General features: G+C 39.7%; 1 protein-coding gene across 10 annotated transcripts in view; it reads right to left on the bottom strand.

Annotated features, from left to right (window-relative positions):
• The window catches only part of CTPS2 (CTP synthase 2), a 191,447-nt gene that overhangs the window by 80,255 nt on the left and 94,030 nt on the right, over nucleotides 1–17,162 (bottom strand). For all 10 annotated transcript variants that reach the window (XM_087871414.1, XM_087871413.1, XM_087871415.1 and 7 more), the window contains one exon: nucleotides 16,735–16,829. In XM_087871414.1, coding sequence (XP_087727540.1) covers nucleotides 16,735–16,829 — 95 coding nt within the window. The remainder of the gene's footprint in view (nucleotides 1–16,734; nucleotides 16,830–17,162) is intronic.

Here is a 17,162-nt window from a genome sequence, read left to right as displayed (position 1 = left end):
CTGAAACTTTACCATAGTCTTGTATAATATCCTTCATCAAGATTATTGATTCCATTGGTTGTGATAGGGTAACAACCAGATCATCTGCAAATGCCTTTATTCTGTAATCCTCTTGCCTAATCTTTATACCTTTCAAGATATTAGAGTCCCGTATTGTATTTAGCAAGACTTCTAGTGTTAAAATAAATAAAAGTGGGGACAACGGACATCCCTGTCTTGTTCCTTTTTCAATTTTAAACTCTGTTGTCAGACTTCCATTAATAATGATCTGTGCCTTTTGCTCTTGATAAATTGCCGAAATCGCCTGTATAAATTGATCCCCAAAATCCATCTTTTTCAAAGTCTTTAATAGAAAATTCCAATCCACTCTATCAAAGGCCTTCTCTGCATCCAAAAAGACCAGCACTGCAGGGATCTGTTTATTCTTCTCAAGATATTCCAATAAATCTATTACTTGCCTTACATTGTCCTTCATATATCTGCCCTCGATAAATCCCGCTTGATCATCATGAATTACCTTTTGAATTACTGGCATCAACCTGTTGGCTAGTACTTTCGCAAAGATTTTATAATCTGTATTCAAAAGAGATATTGGTCTATAGTTCTCTGGTTTTTTAGGACCGATTTGTTCTTTTGGTATCAAAGATATGTAAGCTGTTGTCCATGATGGGGGTATTTTACCCCCTTGCTGAATATTGCAAAATAAATCTCTAAGTTGTTCCACCATTTCAGCTTGCAAAGTTTTGTAATACACTGCGGTCAAGCCATCCGTGCCAGGAGCTTCGGCTGTTTTTAACTGTTTAATTGCTACTATTATCTCCTCCTCTGTTATAGGATAATTCATTCTTTCCTTTTGTTGATCAGTAATTTTTGTAACTCTTTTATCGTTTAAATATTTTTCTATAAGTCCATTCTGCACCTCCTCTTTAGCATATAATTTAGTATAATAGTCCACAAAAGCTTCTTTAATTAATTTTTGTTGAAAGATTTCTTTCCCTCCAATATCAATACTATCAATAGTCCGTATACTTTGTTTTTTCCTCAATGTGTAAGCCAACCATCTGCCCGGTTTATTAGCGTTACAAAATGTGTTATGCTTCGCATATTGTAAGTTTGTTGCAACTTGTTCCGCCATAAGCATTTGAAATTGGTCTTTCAAAAGTTTTATAGCACTACGTATTCTTTCATCTGTTGGATTTTTAATAAGTAACTGTTCTTTATTCTTTATTTCTATTTCCAGTTCAGATCTTTTCTTTTGTCGGAACAGTCTATGTTTAGAGTTCATGTAGATAAGTACCCCTCTCATATAAGCTTTACTTGCATCCCACACAATTTCAATTGGGGTACCTTTATTCAAATTTATTTCAAAAAATTCTTTCAAATGCTTTTTAAGTTCTGTTGTATTTTTTTCATATCTAAACAAATTCTCATTTAATCTCCAAGAACGTCTCTCAACCTTGTCCATCTCAATTTCTATCCATACTGGGCTATGGTCAGTCAAAGTTCTTGGAAAAATCTTTGTTCTTTTTGTCTTAACAAGTAAATCATCTGTCAACAAAATAAAGTCAATCCTAGAGAAGGATCTGTGTCTGTCAGAAAAAAAAGTATAGACGGTTTCCCTGTCTTCGGCGATGGCGGCGCCTTTTGAAGCTCCGCCAGCCCCGCCGCCCGTAGAGCCGCTCCGAGACGAAGAAGCGGCTCGAAAACTTCCAAATCCGTAGGATTGAGGAAGAAGAGATCGCAGGGCACAGGTCGAGCCCCTGCAACCCCCCAGGGAAGTTTCTGGGGAGAGAACAGGCGTGGCTCCCTCCCAACCTGCTGAAACTCCGGGCGACGTGGGACGATTCTGCTTTCGCAGAACAAGCCGGCTGCAGGAAACTTAAAGCGAAAAGAACCAGCTTTAATAAACAGCGAAATTACCTGAATCCTGAAACTTGGAAACGCAAGTATTAGCGCTTTGTTGACTTTTTAAACTGAGAAAAATGCGAATGAGTGAAAGTGCTTTGAAAAAACATGGCGCTCAGCCTTAGAGTTAACGAGCCAGCGAGTGTGGATTGGTGAAGTTATCTTGTTTTGTTACAAAGTTTCCAAGTTGCTACAAAGTTGCCTTGTTTGTAATAAGAGAAACAAGTGGAAAATTTCTCCCTTTTCAATACTTGACTTTGTTTTACTTCAACCTTTATTTGATCAAATCTGGGGGACTTTTTTAGAAGTCTTTGTACAGGAGGGAAAGGAAAAGGAACTTCCCTCTTTAGAAAAACTAGATCACGTGGCAGGATGGCTTCAAAGAAGCAGGAAGGGAAGGCAACAGGGGGGGGATCCCCCACACACAAACATGAAACGCAGCTTCCCCCTGCTCAACAGCTACAGACTCAGAAAAAAGAATTTGATGTGGGAGATTTAAAAGAATTTATTTCTAGAACTCTGGATGACAAATTTCAAAAATCTCAACAGGAGATAGATGATAAACTTCAAAAATCACATCAGGAGTTTATGCAGGAAATTAATGAAGTTAAAGATATGGTGAAACAGAATCAAAATAAGGTGACCAAAAAAATATCAGAAGTGGCATCTGGCCTGGCAGAATTTATTGGGAAAGTTGATTTTAAAGTTGAAGAACTTAAATCAGAAGTTAATGTTAAGATGAAAGACAATGATTATAAAATTGCTGATGTTGACAATAAAATGCAAAGAGTTGAAAACAAGATTGTCATGATACAATTCAGGGCAATGGAGTTTGCTATACGGCTTCGAGGAATTCGAGAGGAGGAAAGACAGGATTTGAGACAAGTTTGTTCTGAGGCCCTGGCTAAGATTTTACAAGTTAATCCAGATGTGGTTTTTCACAAAATAGACAAAATTTACAGAGTGAACTCTTGGGTGGCCAGCCAAAGACAATTACCTAGAGATGTGGTCATATATTTTACAGATAGAGAAATAAGAAACGATATCCTGCAAAAATCCTTTTACACTTCTGTACAAGTGGGGGGCTCACGAATTGGAATTTATAAAGAATTGCCTCCTAAAATGCTGAAAGCTAGAAAAGAATTTGGCTTTCTTGTTAAGGAATTGCAAAATTTACAGATACCTTTCCGGTGGGACGCACCAGTTGGCATAATTTTCAGATACAAGGGAGAAAGATACCGTTTGAATACCGTGGAGAAGGCACAGCACTTCTACACTACTATTCTTAAGGAAAGAACACCATCTCCACGTACATCTACAGTTTTGGAGATTAAAGAGAGTGAAGAGAAGCAACCTCAACGAGAACTGCAAGAACAGTCTAAGAAGGAATTAAAAGAAGTGCAAGGTGCAGAAGGAGGTTTTCTGGATGAGCCCCTGCTGGAATCTTCTCCAATCTTGGACCCGGTTCGGATGATTGAAGTTAAGGATCAACGTATAAGTCGAGCTCAAGCTAAGTTACTTAAACAAAAGCAACAACAACAACAGGAAAGACAAGACAAGGAGGCAGATAAGAGTACTGCACAAGAGGTAAAATATTCATTTTGATCGCCGCAATTTTCCCAGTCAGGGACAATTTAAGTCTCCTCCACCTATCAAGGTCTTGATTGATTTTCTGCAATAGGGGAATATAATTATCATCTTTTAATGAAGATAGTCTTGCGGTAATCCATATTCCCAAATATTTTATTTTCTTAACTACCTGGAGGCCTAATAGATCTTCTAATTCTTTCATTTGTAGGTTTGTCATATTTTTCACGATTATTTTAGTTTTGTTCTTATTAAGTTTAAGGCCCGCGACTTCTCCATAGTTCTGGACTTCCTGCATTAATTTTGAGCCGGTGTCTAATGGGTCTTCAATTATAAAGGCGACGTCGTCCGCAAAAGCCTGGGTTTTAAATGTTTCCTTCCTAATCTTTAAGCCTTTGATATCTTCATTTGCTCTAATCTTTCTAAGTAGGAGCTCTAGTGCTAGAATGTAAAGTAAGGGGGATAAGGGACATCCCTGCCTGACTCCTCTTTGGATCTGAAATGTCCGAGTTCTGTCTCCATTCACTAGTATGTTTGCCCTCTGATTATGATAGATATTCTCTATCATCCTCCTGAAGTTAGTCCCAAATCCCATTAGATCTATTTGATTTATCATGAAGGTCCAATTTAAATTGTCGAATGCCTTTTGGGCATCAACAAACATTAAAGCCATCTGTTTTCCAGGGTGTTGTTCATAGTATTCAATAGTATTTAAGACTATTCTCAAGTTGTCTCTAATCTGTCTCCCAGGGAGAAAACCATTTTGATCCTTGTGTATCCATCGGTTTAGAATTTTCTTAAATCTCTCCGCAATTATAGTCATAAATAATTTATAATCTGCGTTAAGCAGTGAGATGGGTCTATAGTTGGAAATCTGTTTCGGGTCGGCACCTTCTTTCAGAATGATCGTCAGATAGGCTTCCCTCCAGGAGTCTGGGATTGTTATACCAGCAATAACATCATTTAAAATTTCTAGCAGTTCCAATTTCAGGGCATCATCAAATTTTTGATATAGTTCCCCAGGGAGACCATCAGGGCCTGGGGTTTTATTCTTCTTTATTTTAGATAAGGCAGATCTTAACTCCTCTATGGTGATCTTTTCGTTTAACATTTCCTTTTCTTCTTCCGAAATTTGAGGGAGGTTGGCTTCCAACAAATACTGTTCTACCTTATTTAACTCAATTCCTTCGTTTTTGTAAAGACACTCATAAAATTTTCTTATACTTTCTAATTTATCTTCTTCCTTTGTCAACAAGATGCCCTGCGGGTCTTCTAAAGCTAATATTTGGTTTTTTCCCTTCTCTTTTTTTAATTTATACGCCAACCATCTCCCCGACTTGTTAGCATTCTCGAAACAATAATGCTTAGATCTTCTTATTTTTTGAGCCATCTCCTCCTGGTCCAATAAATTCAATCGGTGTCTCAACATCAACCACTGTTGTTTCGTCGCCTCGTCTCCCGGTCGTTGCTGTAATTCGGCCTCAGTTTGTAATAATTTTTGAGTAAGTTCTTCTCTACTCTTTCTTTTTTCCTTATTTTTAAAGGCAGTATATGAAATAGCTATTCCCCTAACATACGCCTTCATAGTGTCCCACACCATTTCTTTGGCTGTCTCTCGATTCCCATTTTCTAAGAAGAAGCGTTTGATTTCTTCATTCAATTTTAGTGTAAACTCTTTTTCGTTTAAGAGATTGGTCCTTAAACTCCATCTCTGTTGTATTTTCTTCATATCGTGGGACCAACTGATTTCTAGGAGCTTATGATCTGCCCAAGTATTAGAGCCCATATTAACTTTCTTAATTTCTAACGCCAATTTTCTGGTAGCCCAAACCATATCAATTCGGGACCAGGAGTTCTGTGGGATGGAATAAAATGTAAATTGTCTGTCCTGGGGATGTAAGGTACGCCACATGTCAATTAAATTTATCTCATCTACTAAGTCAAAGAAAGTCTTTGGTAGGGGAGATCTTTTATTCTTTTTTGTTGTATCGCTCTTATAGTCAAGCTTTGGATCCACAATTCCATTAAAGTCCCCTAGCATACAAATTTCAAGATGTGCCCAATTTGCCAACTGTTCCTGCAATTTCCTGTAGAATTTCCCTTGTTTTTTATTCGGTGCATAAACCCCTACCAATAACAGCCTAGCATTGCCTCTCGTTATTTCAACTATAAGTATTCTCCCTTTTCCATCTTTATCTTTGCATTCTGCCATTATTCCTTTCTTAACATAGATGGCGACCCCCCTTTTTCTTTTCTCAGCTAATGAGGAGAATACTTTACCAAATTTACAATAATTTAGATAATCAGCCTCATCTTTTTTTATATGAACTTCTTGGATGCAGATAATATCAGGGTTTTGTTTCGCCAATTTTGACAATATTATCCTTCTTTTTTTGTAATCATTTAAACCGTTCGCGTTTACCGATATGATCTTAGTATCGTTCATTTCTAAAATTAGTTTCTAGTCTCTTGTTCTTATTTGCCTTTTAAAGTTACGGCTCTCACTGGTCTTGATTTTTTTCCTCTTTCCTCAGTATCCTCCTTTTTCTTCTCCTCTTCTATATCTTCTCTAGTAATTTGCTCTTGGGATATCTCTTCTTCCGTATTTACTATCTCGTTATCCTCCTTACTAGTTTGTTCCTCCTCTCCTCCCCTTAGTTGTTCTAAAAAGTCCTGAGCATCACTTAGACAGTCAATTCTTATTTTCCTCCCTTGCCAGGAAATTTGCAATCCTTCTGGCAAAAGCCACCTAAAAATTATATTCCTCCTGTTTAGATGGTTTGTCAAGAACCTATAATTTTTCCTCCTTTCCCTCACTCTTCTCGGAATTTGTTTCAGAATATTAATTTCTTTTCCTCCATAGGTAATTTTTTCCTCCCGGGCTATGTTATACAGGATGTCCCTAACTTTTTTCCTAGCAAAACGCACATGGACCTCCCTGGGGAGTCTGTTCCTTCTTACGTAATTCGTCTGGACTCTGTACACCTTGTCAATCTCACGAATTATTTCCTGCTTATCTTGCTGCAGAGTTTCTGCAATCAATTCCGCCATCTTATCACCTAAGTCCTCCTCTTTTTCCTCCGAGATGTTCTGGAAACGCAAGTAAAACGAGGCCTTATCCATCTCAAGTTGGATCAGCGCATCTTCTGTTTCTTTGTTTTGTGCCGACAAGGTTTGGTTCACTGTGTCCAGTTTTTTCTCGTTTTTTTCAATTCTTTGTTCTGCTTTTAAAATTCTGTTTTCGTTACTAGCAATAGCATTTTGGATTTCGTTCATTTTAAAATCAAGAGCATGGATATCTGATTTTAGTTCAGAGTGGCTATTCAAGAGTTTTTCTTGCATCGCAAGCATTGTTTCTTGGATTGACTGAAGGGATGTTTGCACCGTTTGCAATGTAGGAGTTGCAGGGGGTTTGTCTAATTTCTGAAGACCTTCCACTGATTTCTGGGTAGCTGGGGAAGACATCGCTAGGGTAGGTATAGATGTCGCTTTTTTACCGGTTTTCGCAATTGTGGAGGTCAAACTTGCCATATCTTTCAGGACCGAGTTTTGGTCTTTTAATATCTCCTCTATCTTTCTCCAGATTCTCATCCAGTGGCCCTAGCCACTTTTTCTCTGAGGAGCTTTCTTATATCTTTATTTCACTCCTTTGTTAGTCCTCCCTACACTCTCAATAATTCCCACTTAATAGTAAGTTCTAGGTTTCTAAGTTACTGTGGTAGACTACTATACACTTTCCAGTGATTAACAGTCACTAATTATATAATTATGTAATTAAAATTATATAGTTCTCCTCTAAATAGATTAAACAAAATATCAATCCTAATCAATTAATCACTTATAAGAGTCTAAATTCACTCTTAATATAAAATAAGTAATATAAATAGATTGTACAAATAATTATTTTAAGTTAGTAAATTCTAAGTTCTAAGTTCTAATCCTAGTAAAGAGTATTGGTATAGGTAAATACAATAAGTTAATCAAGTCTGAGTTCAGATCTTAATAAAAATTGAATATAGATAAATATGATAAATATAAATAGGAATAGATTACAATAAATATAAATAAATATGAAATACTATATAATACTGTACTATGAATATAAACACTATATAATAATTAATTAGTAGGATACAATTCCCGATTCTTGTATATGATCAGACCCTATTTTTTTTTATCTAGTAATACTTATAGAGGTCTGAATTCTCATATATAATCAACCCCCCTTTTTTTATTTTATATTAAATATATATATATATATATGTAATTTTTCCTTTTGTTTATATCTATAAGATAGCTTAACAAATCTAATTTTTAATATTTATCAATTTGAAAAGAGAAACAGAGTTCAATTATTACTATCCCAGATATTCAAGAGAAGGATAAAGAAAATGTTAACATATATGGAAATGTGGGTATAAGTATGTTATTTTACGGAGTTATGGGGTATAAATAGGAGGTCTTCAGTTTCTTCAATTTCCCGCTTTGCTGGGATCCAGCCAAACTCTATGATATTAGTCTCTGCCAGAACGTCTTCTTGTTCAACCACTGCTCTTCCACTCTTCCGGATTAATGGACGTACTTCCTGTTTGATAGGAGCCTCAAACAGCCAGTCACTGTATTGCTCCTGCTCTTTTCTACTCGATCCCGATATAAAAAGCCAGTCCCAGCAATGGACTTTCTTTTCTCCTTTACTCCCTCGCCACACCGCACCTTCCAAAACTCCTTACAGATACGATCCACTCCCTCCGTTTTCTCGTCTGCTCTTCGGCTTATCAGATCGGATCGCCGGGAGTACAGGCTGCTCTGTCCTCTCTGTCACTGCCTCTCGCCGCTCTGAGCACTCCTCTCCCAGCTCCACCGACCTCCTCTTTACCGCACGATCTCAGGTATAGGGGAATAGGCTTAAATCCGTCACCGCACCTCCGATCTTCTTCTAAGCTTCCCGTCTTTGTTGGTTATTGCTGCTTCGTGCCCGCCATGAATGGCCGCTCACTGCGTTGGCTAGGCAGAGCCGCCTGGTCCAGCGAGAGGTGATCGCACCCACCTCCTGCTCGTCCGGCTTCCTCTTTTGCCCGCAGGGCTCTCCGGGTCCCGCGTCCCCCAAGGGGATCCCCAAAACGCGATGCTAAAGGGTGTTGAGGAGCAGCAAGCACTCACTCACACCCTGTCACAGCAAATCACCAACCGGAAGTCTAATAACAAAGTCTTATCTTGGTTAAATGAAGCCAGGCCATCTCCCTAAATTCCTCTCCACAGTACCGAAACAGTCCATAAGAAAAAACTAACATGACATTAAACAACTTCGGTGTCGATACATCATCAAGGTGGTAGAAGGGCAGCAGCGCAGGCTTCACGGCTAAAAGTCACCTGTGAAAAACAATTCAATCAGCAAATGTGGCTTGAAGCTCCTGGGAGGGAAACTGTCCAGCAGCAACAGTTCAGATGTTGGCTTGTGTGCTTCAACTCAGCAAAAGGCAAGCCAAAATTGGAAGCTTCAAAAGGCTCCCCAACTCACAGTTGCAGCTAGCTCCGTGGGAGTATCTTTACACAGCTTTTTGGCTCCTTTTCTGCTGTTATCTCTGCTGCAGCCATCAGGACTCCTTAGCTGAGTTCTCCTCCCTTCTGCAGCTCTGCTTTGGGCTCTGCGTCCAGTGCTTTAGCACTGGTTCTGCATCTAGGCCTAAACAGCGTCTAGGCCCAAATAGCAAGCAGAAAGGTCCGTGCTTATATGGGGAGTTAACCTGCAATTAACTAGGGCGGGAAGGCTTGCAGTTAATTGCAAACAGGAGATGGCTTGATTGGATCCATAATGTTTGTAACTGATCAAGTAGCTACAGCAATTCTGAAAACACTCGTGACAATCCCCTTCTCTGTGGCTATTTGATTTGATAACAAACATACATACATCATTGAATACATATACACATCAACAGTCAGTACATTTTACATAGCCATCGATATTTTACCTAGGAGATAATGATGTTGATCACGAGGCAGCGGTTTAGTAAACACATCCGCCACCTTTCCCCTTGTTTCACAATAGATGGTTTTGATGAAAACTGTTCTCACCAATTGCCTTACATGTTTATTCTTAATATCAATATGGCGCGATCTTTGACCTACAGCATCAGCTTCCGATATGTTAACAGCAGCCATGTTGTCCTCATAGATATTTATAGGATACATGGGCTCCCTCCATAAGCTCACCAAAAGATCATCAAACCAAACTAGGTTATTGGAAGCTTTGGACAAACTCACAGACTCAGCTTCCGCTGTGGAAGTTGCAATTAGCTTCTGCTTCCCAGAGTACCAATACACAGGGCTACCATTCAGATGTACAATGTATCCCGAGGTACTTTTTCTAGATCTAACATCCCCTACCCAATCGGCATCCGAATAACAACTCAACCTTAGTTCTCCGATTATTTCTGGCTCCAACAACGAGTAATTCACAGTACCCTTTAAGTATCTTAGGACTCTTTTGATCCCATTCCAATGGTACTGTGTGGGATGTTCCGAATGTCTAGACAACACGTATACAGTTAAACTGATATCCGGCCTTGTCCAATTCACGATGTACAACAGCGACCCAATCACGGATTTGTAAAGGGTCTTATTCTGAAATTCCGTATTTTCAGTGTACATGTTTTTAAGGAAATCTGTTGCCAAAGCGGTATCACATGGTTTTGCCTCTACCATGTTGCACTCCTTAACTAATTCCAAGATCTTATCTTGCTGAGAGAGTCGAAACCCCTTCTTGGTTTTTACGAATTGCACCCCTAGGAATTTATTGATACGGCCTAATGATTTTAGCGCAAAACTTTTGCTTAGGCCATCTGAGAACTTCTTGTAATTGTCCTCAGATTTACAAATGTACAAGATGTCGTCTACATACAACAGAATTGTTTCCCTAATGCCCTGATGGTCTTTAACAAAAACACATTCATCAGCCGACGATGGTGAAAAGCCCATCTGTTTCAGGCTTTTAGTGAGACACTCGTACCATCGCTTACCAGATTGTTTTAAGCCATATAGGCTCTTGTTTAACAACCAAACATCGTCTTCCCGATGGCTTACTCCCTGAGGAATCCTCACATACAGTTCTTTATTTAATTGGGCGTGCAAATACGCAGTCTGTATATCAAACTGATATATATTTTCACCTCGCAGGGTAGCAATAGTGAGAGCCATTCTCACGCTCTCAGGGCGCACCGTAGGCGAGAAAGTATCCTCGTAATCGTCAGGGAATCTCTGCGAGAATCCCTGCGCTACTAATCTCACCTTATAAACAAAACCTCCATTTTCAATAGGCTTCTTCTTAAAAAGCCATCTGGTGCCGATCACCCTCTTATCCTTGGGCAATCTCATTGGCGTGAATACGTCTAGCTTTTTCAGGCTATCTAACTCCATATCCATAGCGGCAAGCCATTTTTGTTGTTCATAATTAGGTAAGGCCAGCACATCCTCATATTTCTGAGGTGTGGCTGAAACCTGATTGACTGAGGTAATGAAATCATCATACCTTCTAGGTTTGTTACCTCTGGTAGATCTAACTGGTCTGTCTCTACGCGCATCATTCGCATCAGAGTCATCTGATGGGTCATCTTCGTGATCTTCACAGTGCATCTCTGAAGCTGGGTGCCTATCCTTCCCGGCCACCCCCATCTTACGCTTTAATATCCCTTTCAAGGGTACATGGGATGCACACTTCCCAGAACTAGATGTATCCCTATCGTCAGGTAGATTCTCTGATACATCCTCGGTCTGTTTATCAAAACTACGGGAAGGGTTCTGAGTGAGAATCTCATTAGCATGGATCTTACTCCAATTAGCCCCTTCATGAAAGGTAGCAGACCTCGATATAACCAGCTTCCCATTCGGGTACGCAAACCTAAATGCCTTGGAGCCTTGCTCATAACCGACAAATCTCAGCTTAACTGAAATTCGATCTCCTTTCCTCCTGAGCTCCTTTGGGATATGAACATCAGCCATCACCCCGAAAACGTGGAGGTGTGCCAAATTAGGCTTATGGCTGTATAGCACCTCGTATGGGGTCTTCTGCACCATCCTAGACCACACTCAATTTAAGGTGTAATTTGCGTATCTGACCGCCTCCACCCAGTATGCAAAGTTTAGTTCGGCATCCTCTAGGGCGCACCGCATCATCGTCTGCAATATGCCATTGCGTCGTTCTACGACACCATTCTGAAACGCGGAGTAAGGCGCGGTGCGTAAATGGATTATGCCCTTACTCCTCAACCAGCTAGAAAACTGACTTGAATTAAATTCAGTCCCTCTGTCAGTTAAGATCTTCTTAACCCTGACTTTATGCTGGTTCTCGACTAAGCTACAGAACTCTTTGAACTTAGCCAATGTTTCTTTTTTAGGTGTTAAGGGAAAGACGAACCCAAATCTACTGTGGTTGTCAACTATGGTAAGGAAGTACCGTCTCTTGCCAATGGAAGGTGCGAAAGAACCTACCAAATCCATATGGACAAGCTGGAACGTGTGTTCGGAGTACCTCTGAGACCTCTTGGGCGCAGATGTCACTTTCAGTTTCGCACTCCTGCAAATTGAACAATCTAGAAACGTGTTACAATCATTGATCTTGGTTCCCCTTGAGTGTTCGGTTACCTTTTTCACTATAGGAAAACTCACATGACCTAACCTGCGATGCATCAAATGAGCACATTCATTGTGCAACGGTTCACCTATAGAAACTGTATTGGCATTCTCAGGTTCCTTATTATTTGACTTTAAATTAAAACTTACAAACTTTTTATTGTTAATATTAACTTTACAATCATTATTACAAGACTTCCTCTGTTGAGAGTCTTGATGCTCACTACCCAATTCTAACTGGGATCCATTATTACTACCAGATGAGATAGTATAATTGCTAGCACTAAATGCCTCAGCATTCGCATTGGGGGAATAGTAAGGCAAACCACCTATCTTCAACACCTCCCCAATCATACATTTGTTATTTGTAATTACAGCTGTTCCTTCTGCAAACAGAATCTCTATTCTGGGATTCTCACATAGCCTCATTAAGCTTAGCAAATTATGGTCTATCTCAGGTACATACAATGCTTCATTAATTTCTCCTATTCCAGGAATATAAACATTTCCAATGCCAACAACATTCACCTTTTTACCGTTTGCAACTTTGACTATGGATTTATGCCTTCTCATGTTAACAAACAACCTTCGGTCACTCACAACATGGTTACTAGCTCCACTATCCATTAACCATAGTTGCTCACGCTGTTCCCTTGTAAGTTCCGACTCAGTGGTTTCTACTATGCCTACAGAACCATCATTAAACCTAAGATCATTCCTTTTGTTGCCTCTATTTGGCCATTTACCCCTTCTCTGGTTAGGAACATCTCCACTTGGTTTTCTGCCTGGAGGGAATGACCTCTCTATGCACTTACTACCAGAAGGTGTCCTTGGACATGCCCTGGCATTCACATTTTGTGGGCAATCCCTTCTGTAACGTTCTCTTGAACCACAGTTGAAGCATTCTCCGATAGTAGATGCTCTATCTGAACTATCGGGCTTTCTTAAGGGTTTTTCTTTCTTGTGGAAAGATGCCCTACATTTTCGCAAGTTATCTTCTGCTATTAATTTACCAGATAGCACTTCTAGAGATAAATTGTTGTAATTGACATTATCCAATTGTGATATAAAATTATCCCAGCTAGAATCAAGGGAATTGATTATAACGGTAATGAGGGTTTGTTCAGACACTGTTTTCCCCCTCAACATCAACTCTTCCCTTAACCTGTTTAACTCACATAAGTGTTCATTAATATCTACTCCCACTTTCAACCTTGCAGAATAAAACTCCCTGTAAATTCTGTTTGTGGCATGGGAGCTTTTAAAATAAAATAACTTATGCAGTTTTACCCAGACTTCCGTTACAATCAGGTTATAAGGTATACTGGGATATAAAGCAGGATCAATGGACATCAATAGGATACAAAAGGCCTTATGATGTAAAAGATCAACTTCCAAGGACCATGGTCTAGGTGGGGGTTTTAACAACAACGATAAAACATTCTCTTTCATTAAGATGACTTGAATACTCTTAACCCATTCCTTAAAATTTCCTCCACCCACACTTAAACCTTTAAAATTAGGAGGAAGAACCTGTACATTGTTAAACATAGAAACAGACATTGATTGATGTTCAGGGTGTGGTCCGTCCTGGAACGGGCAATAAGGCATTGGAATGGAAGCACACAGCACGGTGTCTTCCATCTGGCATTCTGACAATTGTTCCTCCCCAATAGGAGGGATTAAAACCTCACGTTGTGCGGATGCAAAGCTTGTTCTGGTTTGATTACAAGAGTTTGAGGGTCCTCTCTGGTGCTCATCTCTAGGAAGTTTCGGACACGCTCCTAGGTTCCTATCTCCAGTTGAGGCAGCCTCTGGAATCGCCCTGGATGTCAGTGTTGTCACGGATGGATATGTCCCACTTGTGGCGTGCGCTGAATTAGTCGCGGACATCAGGGGTGCATTGGTACGTGCAGCTACTATTCGTTGAACCGATGGCGCCTGCGAACCATCGCCTAGAATGGTTGCTAGTGTTTCTATTGCATTTGCAACCTTACACTCAACATAAGAGTCTCTTGAGTTTTTAGCTGGAGTCATTGACGTCATCAAGGGAACTAGAATTTTTATGGCCTGATTTATAATGGTTTCGACAGCAGGCGGCGCTGTATCAACTTGGCCATGCAGGTCTAACGAAGAAGCAGGGACATTCAAATCAGGCAGTCTGTTATCCCCCATTCTCCACTTATAATCCAAAATAGGGGTTTTAGAAAAGGATTGGAAGTCTCTTACCGGTCCGGTGTTTTCTAGGACTTCGATTTTCTTTCCTTTAGTTGTCATCACAGCTGGATTCTTCAATGATTCTCTAAAATCAGCAATCGGGTTCTCACTTGTTACTGGCAAACCTAAAGCTTGAAGGATTGCCTTCCTGAGTTCATCATCCACCTCTAAGTTTGTTTTCGAGGTCTGAAGTGGTGTTCTTCTAGTCTCTACTTCTTTAGGTGATGGTGGTTTACTCACCGCCTTAGGCATTTCAAAAATAAGGCTTCTGCTCCAAAACCTGCAGCTCTACTACACTCTTGGTCAATTAGAGTTTGGGGTTTTTCAGCCAAAACAGTTTTGGCCTGAGCCCCAGACAGTCCACTTTGTGACTCCATGCTTTTCACTGCAGCCCTAGTCAACATCTGTTTTTCCTGCATTAATTCAATTGCAGACATTTCAGTCTAGCGTATCGCCACGAGTGTAGGTTCGCTAAACCATCCTCTGCTACCAATTGTCAGGATGGGGTTGAGGGTTGTCCCCGAACCGTGAACCAGCTCACGAGCAAATACACTAGGACTGAAATAAAACTAGCAGAGGAGTCTTGTATAAAAATATACTTTACTTCAAAATGTTTAAAAAACACTATATCTTTAAAAAGGCACATTAATAACAAAGTCTTATCTTGGTTAAATGAAGCCAGGCCATCTCCCTAAATTCCTCTCCACAATACCGAAACAGTCCATAAGAAAAAACTAACATGACATTAAGCAGCTTCGGTGTCGATACATCATCGAGGTGGTAGAAGGGCAGCAGTATAGGCTTCACAGCTAAAAGTCACCTGTGAAAAACAATTCAATCAGCAAACATGGCTTGAAGCTCCTGGGAGGGAAACTGTCCAGCAGCAACAGTTCAGATGTTGGCTTGCGTGCTTCAACTCAGCAAAAGAGAAGCCGAAATTGGAAACTTCAAAAGGCTCCCAGCTATCTCAACTCACAGTTGCAGCTAGCTCCATGGGAGTATCTTTACACAGCTTTTCGGCTCCTTTTCTGCTGTTATCTCTGCTGCAGCCATCAGGACTCCTTAGCTGAGTTTTCCTCCCTTCTGCAGCTCTGCTCTGGGCTCTGCGTCCAGGTGCTTCAGCACTGGCTCTGCATCTAGGCCTAAACAGCATTTAGGCCCGAATAACAAGCAGAAAGGTCCGTGCTTATATGGGGAGTTAACCTGCAATTAACTAGGGCGGGGAAGGCTTGCAGTTAATTGCAAACAGGAGATGGCTTGATTGGATCCATACTGTTTGTAACTGATCAAGTAACTACAGCAATTCTGAAAACACTCGTGACACAAATTTTCCTTGAATACAGGTAGTCCTCAACTTACAACTTTTAGTGACCATTCAAAGTTACAGCAGCATTAAAAAAGTGATATATGACCATTTTTCACACTTACAACTATTGCAGCATCCCCATAGTCACATGATCAAAATTTAGTTGTTTGGCAACTGGTTCATATTTATGACAGTAGCACTGTCCTGGGGTCATGTGATCACCTTCTGTGACCATCTGACAAGAAAGTCAATGAGGAAGTCAGATTCACTTAACAGCCAGGTTACTAACTTATCAACTGCAGTGATTCACTTAACAACTGTGGCAAGAAAGTTCATAAAATGGGGCAAAACAAATGTCTTACTTAACAACATAAATTTTGGGCTCAATTGTCATCCTAAATCAAGAACTACCTGTACTAACTTATTATAACAAACTGCCATGCTTTTTGCAAATTGCCAGGCAAATCCATAAACTGAAACATCGGGGGAAATATCAATTATCAATATTTATTTTGGGGATAATTTTGAGGAAAAGGGGATAAAAAGAGCTTTGTTGCTCCCTGACTGGTAATTGTCTAAGAAGTAAGACCTGATTGGAAGTTGTTCTTTGCACCCTATTGCTTTCTAGAGTTAACAGAAGGCCAATATGAGGCCACCATGAAGCCAACCAAGGCTTTGTATCTGTTTTTGTCTTTTCCTTCCTGTCATTAAAAAAACACATCTTTATTGTGGAAATGGCAAAGCAGCTCCTCAATGAGGCTCTGTATGTCAGGAAGAAGTGTAAAATACAATACCACCCTATCACCAAGCAGAAGAGGAAAAAGTTAGAAACCAACTTGTTTTAAGGCAACAGAGGACAAGCTGTAAAATTGCTTGTACAATTTTTCCACTGAAGTAGAAGCCAATTCAATTTCCACAGCTCCCAGGGCCTTTCTGAGAGAGCTGTTGCATGAAGTGCCCTAAGAGCTCACAAGCTTCTGAACTGGCATTTCTGCTTTTAAATTGGAGATTCACAAGCCTGAGAAATCTGTTTTGAACAAATGTTATCAATTATGCAAAACTAAAATCACTTCACTCCCTCTGTACATTCTTACCAAGAAAAGGCTTTTTCTTTTTTCTTGCCCATGAAATGGCTTGAAGTTTTCCTTCAGTTCCCCTATGGCCGAAACCTCCAGGTACTAATATGCAACTGAAATAAAACACAATACAAAATTCAAGCATAATGCACAAGCCAAATAATTTAGATTTGAGACTTATGCGCATCTGTGTCATTCTTTTACTGATAGGTAGAACATAAAAGACCTTTATCTGAGTTTTTCATCTGTTGGTGTATATACTTCACATTTTATCAGTATATGTTATTTCAAACATACCATTATATATAAGGTGTGACCTCATCCTAAGGACAATTTTAAAAAATCTTTGTCTGCATTGCACAAATCTATTTCTTTTTCACGTAATAATATTACCAATGAACATAAACTAAAGATTTGCTTTTTATTATAACTTACTTCAATTCATA

Source organism: Pantherophis guttatus, chromosome 5, assembly GCF_059756535.1.
Source record: "Pantherophis guttatus breed Tessera chromosome 5, ASM5975653v1, whole genome shotgun sequence".
NCBI classification, from domain to species: Eukaryota; Metazoa; Chordata; class Lepidosauria; order Squamata; family Colubridae; genus Pantherophis; species Pantherophis guttatus.
This window is presented reverse-complemented; position numbering and strand designations above follow the sequence as displayed.